The sequence below is a fragment of the Nymphaea colorata genome, chromosome 10, assembly GCF_008831285.2.
Source record: "Nymphaea colorata isolate Beijing-Zhang1983 chromosome 10, ASM883128v2, whole genome shotgun sequence".
NCBI classification, from domain to species: domain Eukaryota; kingdom Viridiplantae; phylum Streptophyta; class Magnoliopsida; order Nymphaeales; family Nymphaeaceae; genus Nymphaea; species Nymphaea colorata.
In genome coordinates, this window is record NC_045147.1 from 1009504 (window position 1) to 1022581 (window position 13078).

The window sequence follows — 13078 nt, forward strand, 5'->3', positions numbered from 1 at the left end:
CAAATGGGGAAAAAGGATATTCCATAAACTACAGATAACAGCTACACCAATATGGTTACACAACACCTATGAATACACGTCATAAGTTGTTCAAACTTCAAAGTTTAAACTTTAAACATAGATGTACAACTTAACAAAAGCATGTTGGAACCAGTAAATACAGATGAAAACAACAGAAGCCAGTAGAGAAAGGAAGGAGCAAGAAGTAGACCTGAAGCAATCGACCGCAACGAGAAGGAACGGGAGAGGAAGAAGGATGATGCGGATTTGAAGAAATTTGTTTCTACAAGAAGCTCTTTTAAATACTATCAGAATCGGGAGTCATTGCCAAAATCCTTGTTTGCCCACATGGAAGCTGCTGCACAAATGAGAGAGGAAGAGACAGAAGACTTGTTCTTCAACAGTGGCAAGAGAGACGAGGAGGGGAGCAGGAGAGTGAGAGGGCCAGAGAAACGACGAGGGGAGAAGGAGAGTGAGAGGGCGAGGGAGACGACGAGGGGAGCAGAAGAGTGAGAGGGTGAGGGAAACGACGAGGGGAGCAGAAGAGTGAGAGGACGAGCTAGACGACATGGGGAGGAGGAGAGTGAGAGGGTGACAGAGACCGCGAGCAACAGGCAGGAGGGAGGCGACGAAGGGAAGCAGCTGCGGGCCTGCGGCAGGAGGGAGGCGATGCGTGGGTGCACTAATGGGAAAAAAAAATACCCAAAAATATGTTTCCACCTCTTGCGGTGGAAACATATTTCTGGAAAAAAATTTCCGGTTTCGACATTAACAGTAACAAAAAAATTTCTGCGTTTGATGAATCGGAAATATTTTAAAATTTTGAATTTTTTTTCCTGGGCTACAGTAGATTTCCGGGCCATCAAACACTACCTGAATGACAAGATTGGTCTCTCAAAAACTTGTGTTTTCTCTTTTACTTCACCATTATCCTCAATTGTCATGCCTTTTCTCATTTGGTTAGCATCATTGGTTTCAACAACTTCTTTATCTTGTGCTTCTTTCTTATCTTGTGTAGACAGGCTTCCTTTAATCTATCTAACAAACAAAATTACAGGGCTTTGGGCTAGTAAAGGTGTTTTTAAGTTATGAAAATAGTAAATTCTCTCCATGTGCCCCTTTTCATTTGTGCAAGTAGTGGTACTCGTGTTTGTTAATGTATTATTTGATGAACAATGACATCTTTAGGGATTTATGAATAACTTTTGTTAGACCATAGCGTTGTTTGGAGCATAGAGATGCACATAATTCAATTGTTCTTTCCTTTTCTAATTTGACAATACCTCTATAAAACTTGTATTTTCATAAAACACAGTTGTAGCAATGAACATTGCTAGAATGATCAAGATTAATAGTGGGTATTTGTAGTATTTTTTCTATTAAAAATTTCTTCAACATTGTTAAAATAGACAACAGCTTAATTAAGTTTGTTCTCACATTCTCATAAAATTCGATTTACCTCTCTCTCTCTCTCTCTCTCTCTCTCTCTTCGTTGTCCATCTTTTTTCTTTAGACTCTCGACTTCACTAGGTAAAGTAGCCAGCTACTTTTCTTTGCCCCTCTTTTTCTTTTGTTTCTTTATTTTTCTAGATGAAGAAGCTCGCCAAGAAACAAAATATCTCCCAACCTTGGATTAAACAATTTCTAGGTTTTAGTTTTATAGAGTTGACATGGTTCTTGTGATATTGTTTAATTTATTTATTTCTAATAGTTTTTTGTCAATGAAAAACAATCACTGGTTATAGAAATCAATTGATGGTCGAGACCTTATTCCTTATATTAGAAGAAATGTTGTGATGTAATTGCTACCAAAAATGGGCATCATATATTTCTTTTTCATTGCTATTTGTTCATGATAAATTCTAGATCATTTTCTTTTCCTTTCAAGCACAAAACAGTATTTTTTTAGTGCTTGTTATTTGAGAAAACCATTGTTGGAAGTAGAGTAGACAATATATATATATATATATATGTATATATATATATATATATATATATATATATATATATATATATATATATATATATATATATATATATATATATATATATATCTGTCTCTCTCTCTCTCTCTCTCTCTCTCTCTGTATGTTTATTATTTTGAAGATTAAAATTTTCCTGTTTTTATGCTTACTTTTTGCATTCAAACCCTTGGATATAGTATAAATGAAAGTATATATATTGCATCAATTTCAACAATAGAAATTCTAAAACACAAACTGCACATTGCGAATACAATTTGGCCATCAATTTTTTTGAACTATTTTGCTATGTCTTTATTACAAGTGATTGACATATCAGACGGTGGTAGTTATCATGCATTTGGTATATCAAGTCATCCTATATATGAGCACACATTATTTCCAGGGCCAATTTGCATATGTATTTATTCCTACAATGTGAGATATTCAATACATCCAAATCAGTAAAACTTTCTTTCTGCTGAGGAAGGGTTCAACGTCAATCAGGTGCATTTTACAATGACCTTAACTCGAAACATCAGTAATAGTTTCAGTAATGTATTCTAAACTACTGTTCAGTACATAATTTTAGTAAAGTTTTTACTGACACTTTTTTTAGCTTTACTAACATTTTTCTCGTAATAAGTAAAAATGTGATTTTTTCTAGTGCTCACATTAAAAATAGCAGTCAAGTAATGAACATTATTATGACACATCCTCGTGCTTAAAGAAGATACATGCATAGAAGTGGAAAGAAACATGTTGATGGCCACATCAATAGAGATCAGTCATTTCATGCAAAGGGCATGCCTCCTGACCAGCAATGCTATGTGAAAGGCATGCCACTTGACCAACAATGTCATGTCATCCGACATATGTTGTAACCAGCAATGTCATGTGTAGGGCACAACATTTGGCACTTATGCAGTACTAAACTATAACAGGCTATTTTGAGAAAATGATAAAAGTAGAACACCATTAAAATAAACTCAAAATTGTACCCAATGTAAAAGAAAAGAGGTAGGTAGTAATAATGGAATAGCTACCACTATGGTAGGTGAACTCTACACGTTGAACTTGCTGAAGAGAAAAGAAATTAAAACCCTTATTCTCGTGGATGCTGCCAAAAAAACCGAACCAGGTTAACTCTCTCTAGCCTTCATTCTCTTATCTTTTTCACTTTACCATAGCTCCCTCCTGAAGCTCGCACAGCTGTCTCAAGGCAGTAGCGAAGCAAGGTGTGGGCTGGTGTAGGCTACTGCCCACACCAACCAACACCAATCCCTAAAAACCTTTATTGTGAGGGAGCTGGATTTGGATCCAGCGAAATGTCAGGCCCACACCAAACTCACATGAATGCCCCATAAGCATCAAATCCAACTAAGAGTTGTGCCCCTTTGATAAAATTTTTTGCCCCCGCCACTGGCTCAAGGTTTCCATCATCACATCAAACCAAGTTTTCTTATCCTTCAACTCTCAATGTAGCCAAATTTCTTGTCTATCAAGTTGATGCATTCCAATTATCTTTTATGGAGAATTAAAGTCCTGGGTTTCATTGCAAGCCAATACCTGCAGTCAATTATTGATGGTAGCAGCTACCATCAATGCTCCACCATATATCACCACCAACACTAGTCAACGAGACAATCCAAAATACTTTGCTTGGAGGAAGTCGGTAGTCTCCTTCGAGGTTGGTACTACGATTTGTGGTTGGACTTGAAACAACACATCAAGTATGGTCTACACTCGAAGAGACCTTTGCTCTCGACTCTCAAGAACTAAAGTGCTTTCTTTTGCAAAAACTTCAATCCTCAAAGAAAGGACCTCAAACACTGGCACAATATAAAAGCAATTCTAGGAATACCTATGAGGAGCTAGCTGCCATTGGAAAGCCAAGTGATGATAGAAATATTGTCTTCTTTCTTCTTAATAGTCGGTGGTCCGAGTTACGGGCCTTTGTTACTACCATGATGAAGCCACGTATTCCCTCTTACGGGCAAGTTGCAGCCCTTTAGCATAGTCATGAGACGATCAAATAGCTTCAAGGAAATGAGATAGTCTCTAGTGGTGAACCAAGTTCCCACATTGCCTTTTATAGTCAGCGTCTAAACAACTAGTAGAGCAAATACAACAGTAGAAGAGGCAGTCATTTTAGCCAGTTTTTGTCCCGTGGTCGTGATTTGGGGCATCACTATCAACAATCTACTCGACAAAACCAACAATCAAATCAACAAAATGTCAATACTTTCACATGCAAGGAAAAAATCATTTTTCATATTTGCTCAAAGCCTATGTCATAAAATGCTATCACAGATTCAACCAAGCTTTTTCAAGCCAACGATGCTGCTTGGGCATTATCAGCCATCTGACAACCAGGACAATGCTTGGTTCCGAGACACTGGGGTGAGCTCCCACAATACCATTGAATTCTTTAATGTGTCTTTCCTTATAAAGGGTTCGAACGTATAATATAATGGTAGGTGATGGTAACAAAGTAAATATATCACATGGTAAGACTATTCTTCATGTTGATAGCAGTATACGACATCTCCATGATGTACTTGTTCCTAACATTAAGAAAAAACTACTATCGGTTGGGCAACTTACATCTAACCAAAATCTTATATTTGAATTCTTGTGAGAAAAAATTCACTATAAGGAACAGGCGCAACAAGCAAGTGATCACCAAGGGGAAGAGGAAATGGTGATTTCTACGAGCTCCCAACAAACAACTGGTAGTCTTCTTCTCCATTAGGCAACGATCAGTCAATTCTGAGGTTGGGCACGCTGGCACCAGTGGCTTGGCCACTCACATTGCAACATAATTTTGTTTGTTTTGTTTGTTTTTTTTTTCTAAAGCATGGTCATATTATGATTTTGAAGTCCAATGGTAGTATGTGTGTGTGTGTGTCTCTCGCGGATGTGCTATGGAAAAGTCTTGCTGCTTGCCCTTTTCTGTTTCACCTAGTTCTTTTGATGAACCTTTTATGAAAGTGCATTGTGGCATTTGCGGTCCTTTGCCTGAAATTTTAGTTCAAGGATTTTGATATATCCACTTAAGAGAAACACAAATTTCTATGACTATTTATATGAATTCTACAAGTTGGTAAAAAACGGTTCAATTACACCATTAGGATTTTACAGTCTGATGGTGGAGAGCAATTTATTAGTACCAGATATCATAAGGAACATGGGATCAAGCATATCATGTCTTGTCCTATAACTGCCTAGCAAAATGGATGGGTTGAGAGAAAACACCATAGTATCATTGAGCTTGGTTTTTCTATGGTGTTCCAACCTAACACGCCTCCAAAATACTGGGTGGAGGATTTTAAAACCACAGTTTGGCTTTTAAGCAAGTTTTAAAGCATCTAGGTGGTTAATTTACTGCCACGAATGAAGAGGTCACTGCATTACATCCAACACAAACATGGAATTGGCTCTTAGAGAACCAAACATGAATGTAATCTCATGTGAATGAGTTTATAAGACTAAACTCAAATCAGATGGGAGGTTGGATAGCCTAAAAGCACATCTAGTGACCGATTGATTCACTCAAGTACTGGGTATTGACTTCCTACAGTTCTCACCAATGATCAAACCAATAACGATCTGGGCTGAGATGAGTTTGCACGAACAAGAAATGAAGAATTCGACAGCTCGATATAAAAGACACATTCTCATGGCAAGCTTGACGAATATCATGTAATTCGACAGGGAGGCACCATATTTTCTTGGAATTCAAGTTTCAAATATTGATGGTGGCATATTTCTTGATCAAGCTAGATATGCACAAAAGATTTTGGACAGGGCTGGATTGGTTGATGGACACCTCTTGCAACACCTATGGCTGGATGATTGAAACCCTTCAATGTTGTCCCCTCCTTTTTTGGACATTAATTTCTTCTAAAGCATAGTTGGCAGCCTTAATATTTAACATGTACAAGGCTTGGTTTATCATATATTGCTAACTATATTTGTCAACATGCATACACCAACAAAATACCATTTCCAGCTTGTCAAGCGAATAACTACGCTACATTAAAGGCACCTCGCAGTTTGAACTTAGGATACTTCAATATGGCCCATTAAATCCATGTGTTTTTTTTTTGGATGCCGAGTGGCCGGCTGCTCTACAACTCGGCAGTCAACCACTAGTTTTGCATTTATCTTAGAGCGAATTCCATCTCTTGGAGCGGAAAACAGAGGCCTACCATTGCTCGATCCGGCAGGCTTAGTATAGGGCTCTAGCATCCACAACCATCGAAGTTGTTTGGATATCTTACATATTAAGGGACCTCGGCATTTGTATCACTCATGCTCCAACCATTTTTCCGAACAACTTATCAGTATTATACATGACCATTAATCCCATGTTCCATGGTATGTGGAGATTGACTATCACACTTCATTCGGGAGAAGGTGGCCTAGCAGAAACTTATTACTCAGTTTGTATCATCATCACGCCAAGTCACAGACATTCTTACAAAGCACCTCACAAGGAAAAGTTTCACTACCCTACGACCCAAACTTGGCCTGTGGTTAATCCCCATGCCAAGTTTGAGGGGCCGTACTCTAACACATCCTCATGGTTAGAGAATCGACATACAGAAAAATGGAAAGAAACATGCTAAAGACCATGACAATAGAAATCAACCAGCAACGTTATGTAAAGGGGCACACCACTTGACCAGTAATGTCATGTGAAGGGCATCCCACCTGACCAGCAATATCATGTAAAGGGCACGCCATCTAACACATGTGCAGTACTTTAATTCTTCTGTAGGTTTTTTTCTTTTTTTGCTAAGGTTGCTAACTGTTGAGCTAACCAATGGCTAGATTTGTAGAACACATGCAGCTAACCTCTTTGAGGCTTGCTTCATGTTGAGTCAAACCCTTGATCAGGCATTTTATAAAGAATAGTTAAAGTTACATAAATAAACCATTACCTTATCATGCCAAGGGACAACTGAAATGAATAATGAGGTACTAGTTAAGCAGGTTAAAGAGATGAATGTCATAGTTCAAACTGAAGATCCTTGGGCAAGTCTTCATCTCGTTGTTTAGTTGCGCAAGTCTTAATTTCCTAGTGGTGTACTTCTAATTCTCCTAAAGCTTGTTGGTCAAGGCTGAGCCACAGTTTTAAATGAAAAAAGACTCCTGCTCCATGGCAAGAAGTTGTAGATGGAAAAAGGACATGACTTAGATCAACTCACACACATTAATTACAAAGATCATTTCATAGAGTTCATTAACATATATTTTTTTCTTTCTATAAAGTAGATATACTCTGGATTTGCTGACATCATTATGTGAACATATTGCTGAGTTTTTCTGTAGAGACAAGCATTCTGAGTTTCCTTTGTTGTGAAGACTCATGATCTTTGCATCGACTATTCGAGAATATATGAGACGCTGGGAGACGACATCCACGTCCTGGATCTTCAGTGGCAGTAAGCCCTTCCATGGCCATGGATGAATCGTGCATTCTCTTCCGTGTAGACGTGAGTCTCTTTGATTAGCCTGAGAAGTCATACATACATTTCATATCATGAATGAGAGAGAAGCAGATTCAATCTAACCTAATAGCAAGGGAAAACATTAAACAAGCCCCGGTATTGGATGAAATTGGTAAATTTTGGGGCAAAAAATAATTTCTGAATGGCAGTTTTACACTTGAAAAAATGAGAAATACCAAAAAATAAAGGGTGCCCTGCCCAATCTGATTGAAGTTTAACCTCACAGAATACTGAAGAGAGAGAAGAGAGAGAGAGAGAGAGAGAGAGAGAGAGAGAGAGAGGGAGTCAATGCTTACGAGTTATAAACGCATTTATTCATGATTGTGGAGGAAAGGTGAGAACGGCCATCCACGTAGAGAAGCTCGCCAAGTATTCTTTCTTCAATTCTCTTGTCTATCTGCTTGGCGTCCAGTAAAATCGGCTGATCCGAGGCCTTTGCATATGTGGTGATTAGAGGGCAAAAGTACATGCATCAGCTTCAAGATTGGACAAACAAGAATGCACACGAAGGGAAATATTAATGCAACATCACATTCTCAAACAATTTCATTTAGTTGTTTTTTAGGGTGAGGGGAAACTTTCATCCATCCCCTAAGATAGCATGCTTACCTTTATGTGTAAGAGTAACACTTTTTCATAGTTTAACTTGCATATCTATACCTTTTTCTCACAACCGCTCGCATGGGCCCTGACCCCACTTCAATTTTTTTTTAATTTACATATAGTCAATGTCAAAATTTAAAAACTTTAATTCGGTCACCCTCATAAAAATTCCATGTAGATGTTCTTTTGCTTTGAAAAAAAAAAAGAGGGTCTGAGATAGACAGACGCCTTACCATAACCCAGCCCCAAGTGTCTCCATACGATGGGACATGTGCTGTGTATGCCTGCACATCTGCAGTGAATTAAATATTTGGTACGTTAGGAAAGTATCATCGCACAAATCGATGGGTGATCAATATATGTCACTACAATTAACAAAAAGCTTATCCCAATAAGTTTAAACAAATGTTATGCTTTTCAAATTTGTGATGTTGGCCGCAGACCATCAATTGAAGTGGAGCAAGATGAGAGCTCTTTTGTCCATTAGACAAACAAGCTTTTCTAATGCTAAAATACAATTTGAAAAACAAAGTAAGCAATTTGGCCATGATATATACTATTGTTTGACCTGATGAGTCAACTTGAAACTAATTTGACAGTGACCAGAGAAGAAGGTAAGTATTTGTCTAAGAATAGCTAGTAACATGAGGTCAATTCTCGAGGGAATTTTCTCTCAAGTAGCAGAGATCTAAGAAAATAGCATGTTAAAATTATGAAAAAATATACTCACACTTGAATACATGTTTGATTGTGTTGTAGATTGAAGAGAACACCTCTTTGTGGGTAAGCACTCCAGCCGGTCCAGCCTATTTGTTTAGTAACCACAGAAAAATTACAGATGAATATGCAAAAACGAGGGGGAGAGAGAGAGAGAGAGAATTGACAATAATAGCCCCAGGTGTACTGAAATGTATACTTGAGTACCTTCCCCCCCATTTAAAAATTTATACATTTTGTAGGCCCTACAACACTTAAGTGAAACGCACCTGCACATTATTATGTCCACAATAATAATGGAAGGTACTTAGTTTGAGTAGAATAGTCTCTCTCACCATATTTTGCACACTTACTTTGTAAAAAGTGGGCTGCCCTCATGAACTTTTATAAAAGAAAAGCGCATGGTTGGTGTGGCATTCTGCAAATATTACTTGCTTTCTTTTATATATATATATAATACACAAATAGAAAGAGAGAGAGAGAGAGAGACCTGTGTTACAAAAATGCCATCAGCATTAAGCTTGGGCTTGACTATAGTCTCATAGAAGGACTTTGTGTATAGTTGATAGCATGGCCCTCCTTCCATAGGGTCAGCAAGGTCTCCCACTATCACGTCGAATTTTTCTCTGCTTTCTGCTAATTCCAACCTACACAATTACATAGCCAGTGAGTGAATGAATGAATGAGAAGGAGAAGATGCAGAGAAGGAAAAGGAAGGAACCTCGCGTCGTTGATCACCAGCCGCAGCTTTTGGTTGCGGAAAGCCTCTCTATTCGCATGCAGATATCTTCGACAGAAATCAACAACTTCCTGTTCAAAGAGTGTGAGGAAGTTATGGACTGCAGCACATTTCCATCCTCACCATCCCATGGATCATGCTGAGAGTGGTAAGCGTACATGAAATATTACCGTGCATTTTCATGGTATGCATAGAATCAGCTTGCATGGTTTTATGATGCATGACTTTATCACGAGTACTGTTTACCTACATCATCATGCACGTATGCGTATGTGCTTTTGATGGATATGCTTTAATCGTATAGTAATTTGAATTTGAATCATATGGGATTGATGATCGCATGCAGTAGAGGGGAGATGTTCCAAAGAGGCCGAAGCTCCTCTCCCTTTCATCTTGCCCCTAGGGATCAGGCCTGCGTCAGATCTAAATGGAAAGTGGTACACCATTAAGATGCGTATACCATTTGTAGTCCAGGGTATTAGCACTCATAGAAATTGAACTGACAACCATACTACATTAACGATGGCATGCGGCTAGAGGCTATCTATGTCATATGCAGTACCTGATCAATGTCACACATGACCACTTTCTCTACGCTTCTATGCTTCAGTATTTCTCTTGCAGTAGACCCTTCACCCCCTCCCATTATAAAGATCTTTCTGGGGCTGCAGCAATAACCAAGTGAAAACTTATAAATACCCATTTCCTTTTGCAATAGTATCTGTAGTTGTAGAGAAAAGAGACGAAGAGACTTGCTTGGAATGATAAAGGAGGGCAGGATGAACCAAGCACTCATGATATATAAACTCATCCGCCTCTGCACTCTGCATCTTGCCATCTATTATTAAAGCCTGTAAAGAAAATAAAAAGGAAGTGAACAATTGAGAGACGGCAAATGTGTAAGAGATAGGGAAAGGAAAAATTCGGATCTACATCATCAAATGGCTCTTTAAAAGAATATATATATATATATATATATATATATATATATATATATATATATATATATATATATATATATATATATATATATATATCTTTTCCTAACTATGATCCACCAAGCCTAAGGTTGATATGAATGTTGTGAAATTAAAGACAAAATGAAAAAGAAGGTAAGAGAGAAAAAGGAGAGTAGTTGTCGCTAGGATAGAGGCTTAAACGCCCAATTAATGGATTCCAACGGCTGACAAAGATACTTGACTTTGTGGCCAATTCAAATGTGCCATTTTTTATCAGATTTAACTAACTATTGATCAAACAATTTAAGTTTTTATATTATTATTAATTTTTGTAAAACTATATTTAAATTTTTCAAAAATGACTTTTTTTAATTATTTTTAGCATACTCGCAACTAATTTTGCTGAATTAGTGACTCGGCTGATTGATGGAATTTTTGAAGAACTTGAGAAAGGGATAGAGAAATTAAAGAGAAAAGGGTTTGGCAAACCAGCTTCAAACGGCAGTCATCTAAACCCACCCCTCTCTCTCTTTATCCCTCTTTATATATATATATATACAGCCACCTAACTTGTGCTGCACTATATGCATAATTATTTATGCCTGTTTTAGTAGCAGTAGAGAAGCAACTTTGGGTACTCAATTGCTTTAGAAAGAAAAGCGAACTCCAATTATACACAGAGTGGGAAATTAGAGGGCCAACCTTGCCAAAATGCTTTGTGTCCAGCAGGGTGATGTCCTGATACTCACTGGCTCCTGTGTGAAGTACACTTCCAGACCCACCAAAGAAAAATTGCTTTTGTTAGTCTGTCTGTCTGCTCCTTCCTTCTTTAAGGAAAAAGAAAAAACCAAAAAAAAAAAAAAACACGTGGTGGGCACACACACACACACACACATATATATATATGCTACTTACCCAGCCAAGGACAACAAGCTGCTCTAATTAATAATCATGCTTGTAATTTCTTTTGAAAGCAATCGAGTCTAGAAGTTTTAGGAATTAGTAAGAGAATAATCACACCTAATCCAACAAGCTCTTACACTGCCTACCTTTTCCAATAAAGTTGAGAAAAATTTGAACCAATGTCTTTCTTTTTACTTTCTTACTTCCACTATTTTCAGGAATATATATAATGAATGGTGACTGTTGGTATCTAGAGTCTGAGCTCGTTTATGAAGGTATGTGATATACGATTAAGAAAAAAACAAAAAGAAAAATGTATGAATTAATACTAAATGATGAAAAAGTTCACAGCCTTTTTTTCTTGTTTTTCTTCTAACTGTTCATCACAATGAATAAGACCACCTTCATGAATAAGCTAGGTCATTCTAGGTTGTGAGACTAAGCATTCAATTTCTCCCTCTCTCCCATATATATATATATATATATATTCTCTTAGGAATTGTCACTTGGATATATGAAATCATCTCCAACTAAAGTTCCATCCATAATAATAGGTAAGAGATGGGACTTAACCTGTCAAGCTCAAGTTAGTTGAGAAGTTTAAAGTGCTCTAGGTACATCTAGTCTATCTACACAAAGGCGTAAAGATTCTCCGAGCATGCCTATCAGAAGGGACAAGAACATTCACGAATCTACGTCAACAAAAACTAGAAAATATCAGATCCTTGAAAAATGTTACAGAAAGAGGATATATATAGATTTACGACTGCAACTTGATGTGGGCAATTGATTTTGAGGACTGTAGAAGTTGAAACAGTTAATTTGGCTAACGTCTACTTATCAAATACATAAGGAGCTATACACACATATATACCTGTTTAAAGCGAAGGACCATCGCAGGTCAACATCGATCTCCTCTTCATACCAGCAACACTGCCGGCGAAGCTCCATCTGGTGAGCCTGCACATCTCCGTTGCATTTGGGAGCCTCCATGACAGAGTAGTACCCGTTCACCTCACACGCCTCGCCCATGGTGATCCTCTATATGAATACTACTTGGACCAGGGAAAGAGAGAAGAGAAGACCAAGATGAAAAAGAAAGACAGATATGGGAAGAGAGAGAGAGGGATCGGGGGTCGGAGGGAAGGCTGTAGGCAGGAATTTATAGGAGTTCACGTTTGGAGAGACGTTGGAGCTCATTGCTGTAAAGGGACATCCATCTATCGTGAAGGAGAGAGTGCTGCTCGTGGTGCCAATAATAACTTAAATTTCTTAAAAAGAAGAAATAAATAAAGAGTTGGTAAGCGTTACAATAACGAGGATGGAGCACGCGAATGCGCGAGTTGGTGGGTCCCACCCGCACACTTCTGGAAGCATACTCTTGGCCATTATGTTCCACTTCGTATAAATCCCAACTTCAGCACCCAGGATGGAAGATCGCTCCCGATAGAGTAGATTATATATTCGTGGAACCGTATTTTTATGATGATATTTTCAAATCATGAAGTGACATCCTTAATCTTACTAATTTACTGATAAATTAAGTGTCCAAACACATGTTGAAATGGACAGTTTTTAAATCAGGCAAATTTTGTTAATTAAGACAACTCAAAACATATATATATATATATATATATATTAACAATGATTCTCACTATTCAAAGTCACCCAATTATC

At 37.8% G+C, this 13078-nt stretch overlaps 1 protein-coding gene across 1 annotated transcript; it reads right to left on the minus strand.

Annotated features, from left to right (window-relative positions):
* Positions 1–7163: 7163 nt before the first annotated feature.
* Positions 7164–12573, minus strand: LOC116261719 (thermospermine synthase ACAULIS5-like). The gene is made up of 10 exons (XM_031640533.2): positions 12276–12573; positions 11201–11267; positions 10296–10390; positions 10102–10204; positions 9522–9610; positions 9291–9447; positions 8814–8889; positions 8317–8375; positions 7777–7913; positions 7164–7484 (listed from the first exon to the last, which is right to left on the minus strand). Exons 1-10 carry the CDS (start codon positions 12431–12433, stop codon positions 7406–7408), a joined length of 1020 nt encoding a protein of 339 aa, XP_031496393.1. The 5' UTR covers positions 12434–12573; the 3' UTR covers positions 7164–7405.
* Between the last annotated feature and the right edge of the window lie 505 nt (positions 12574–13078).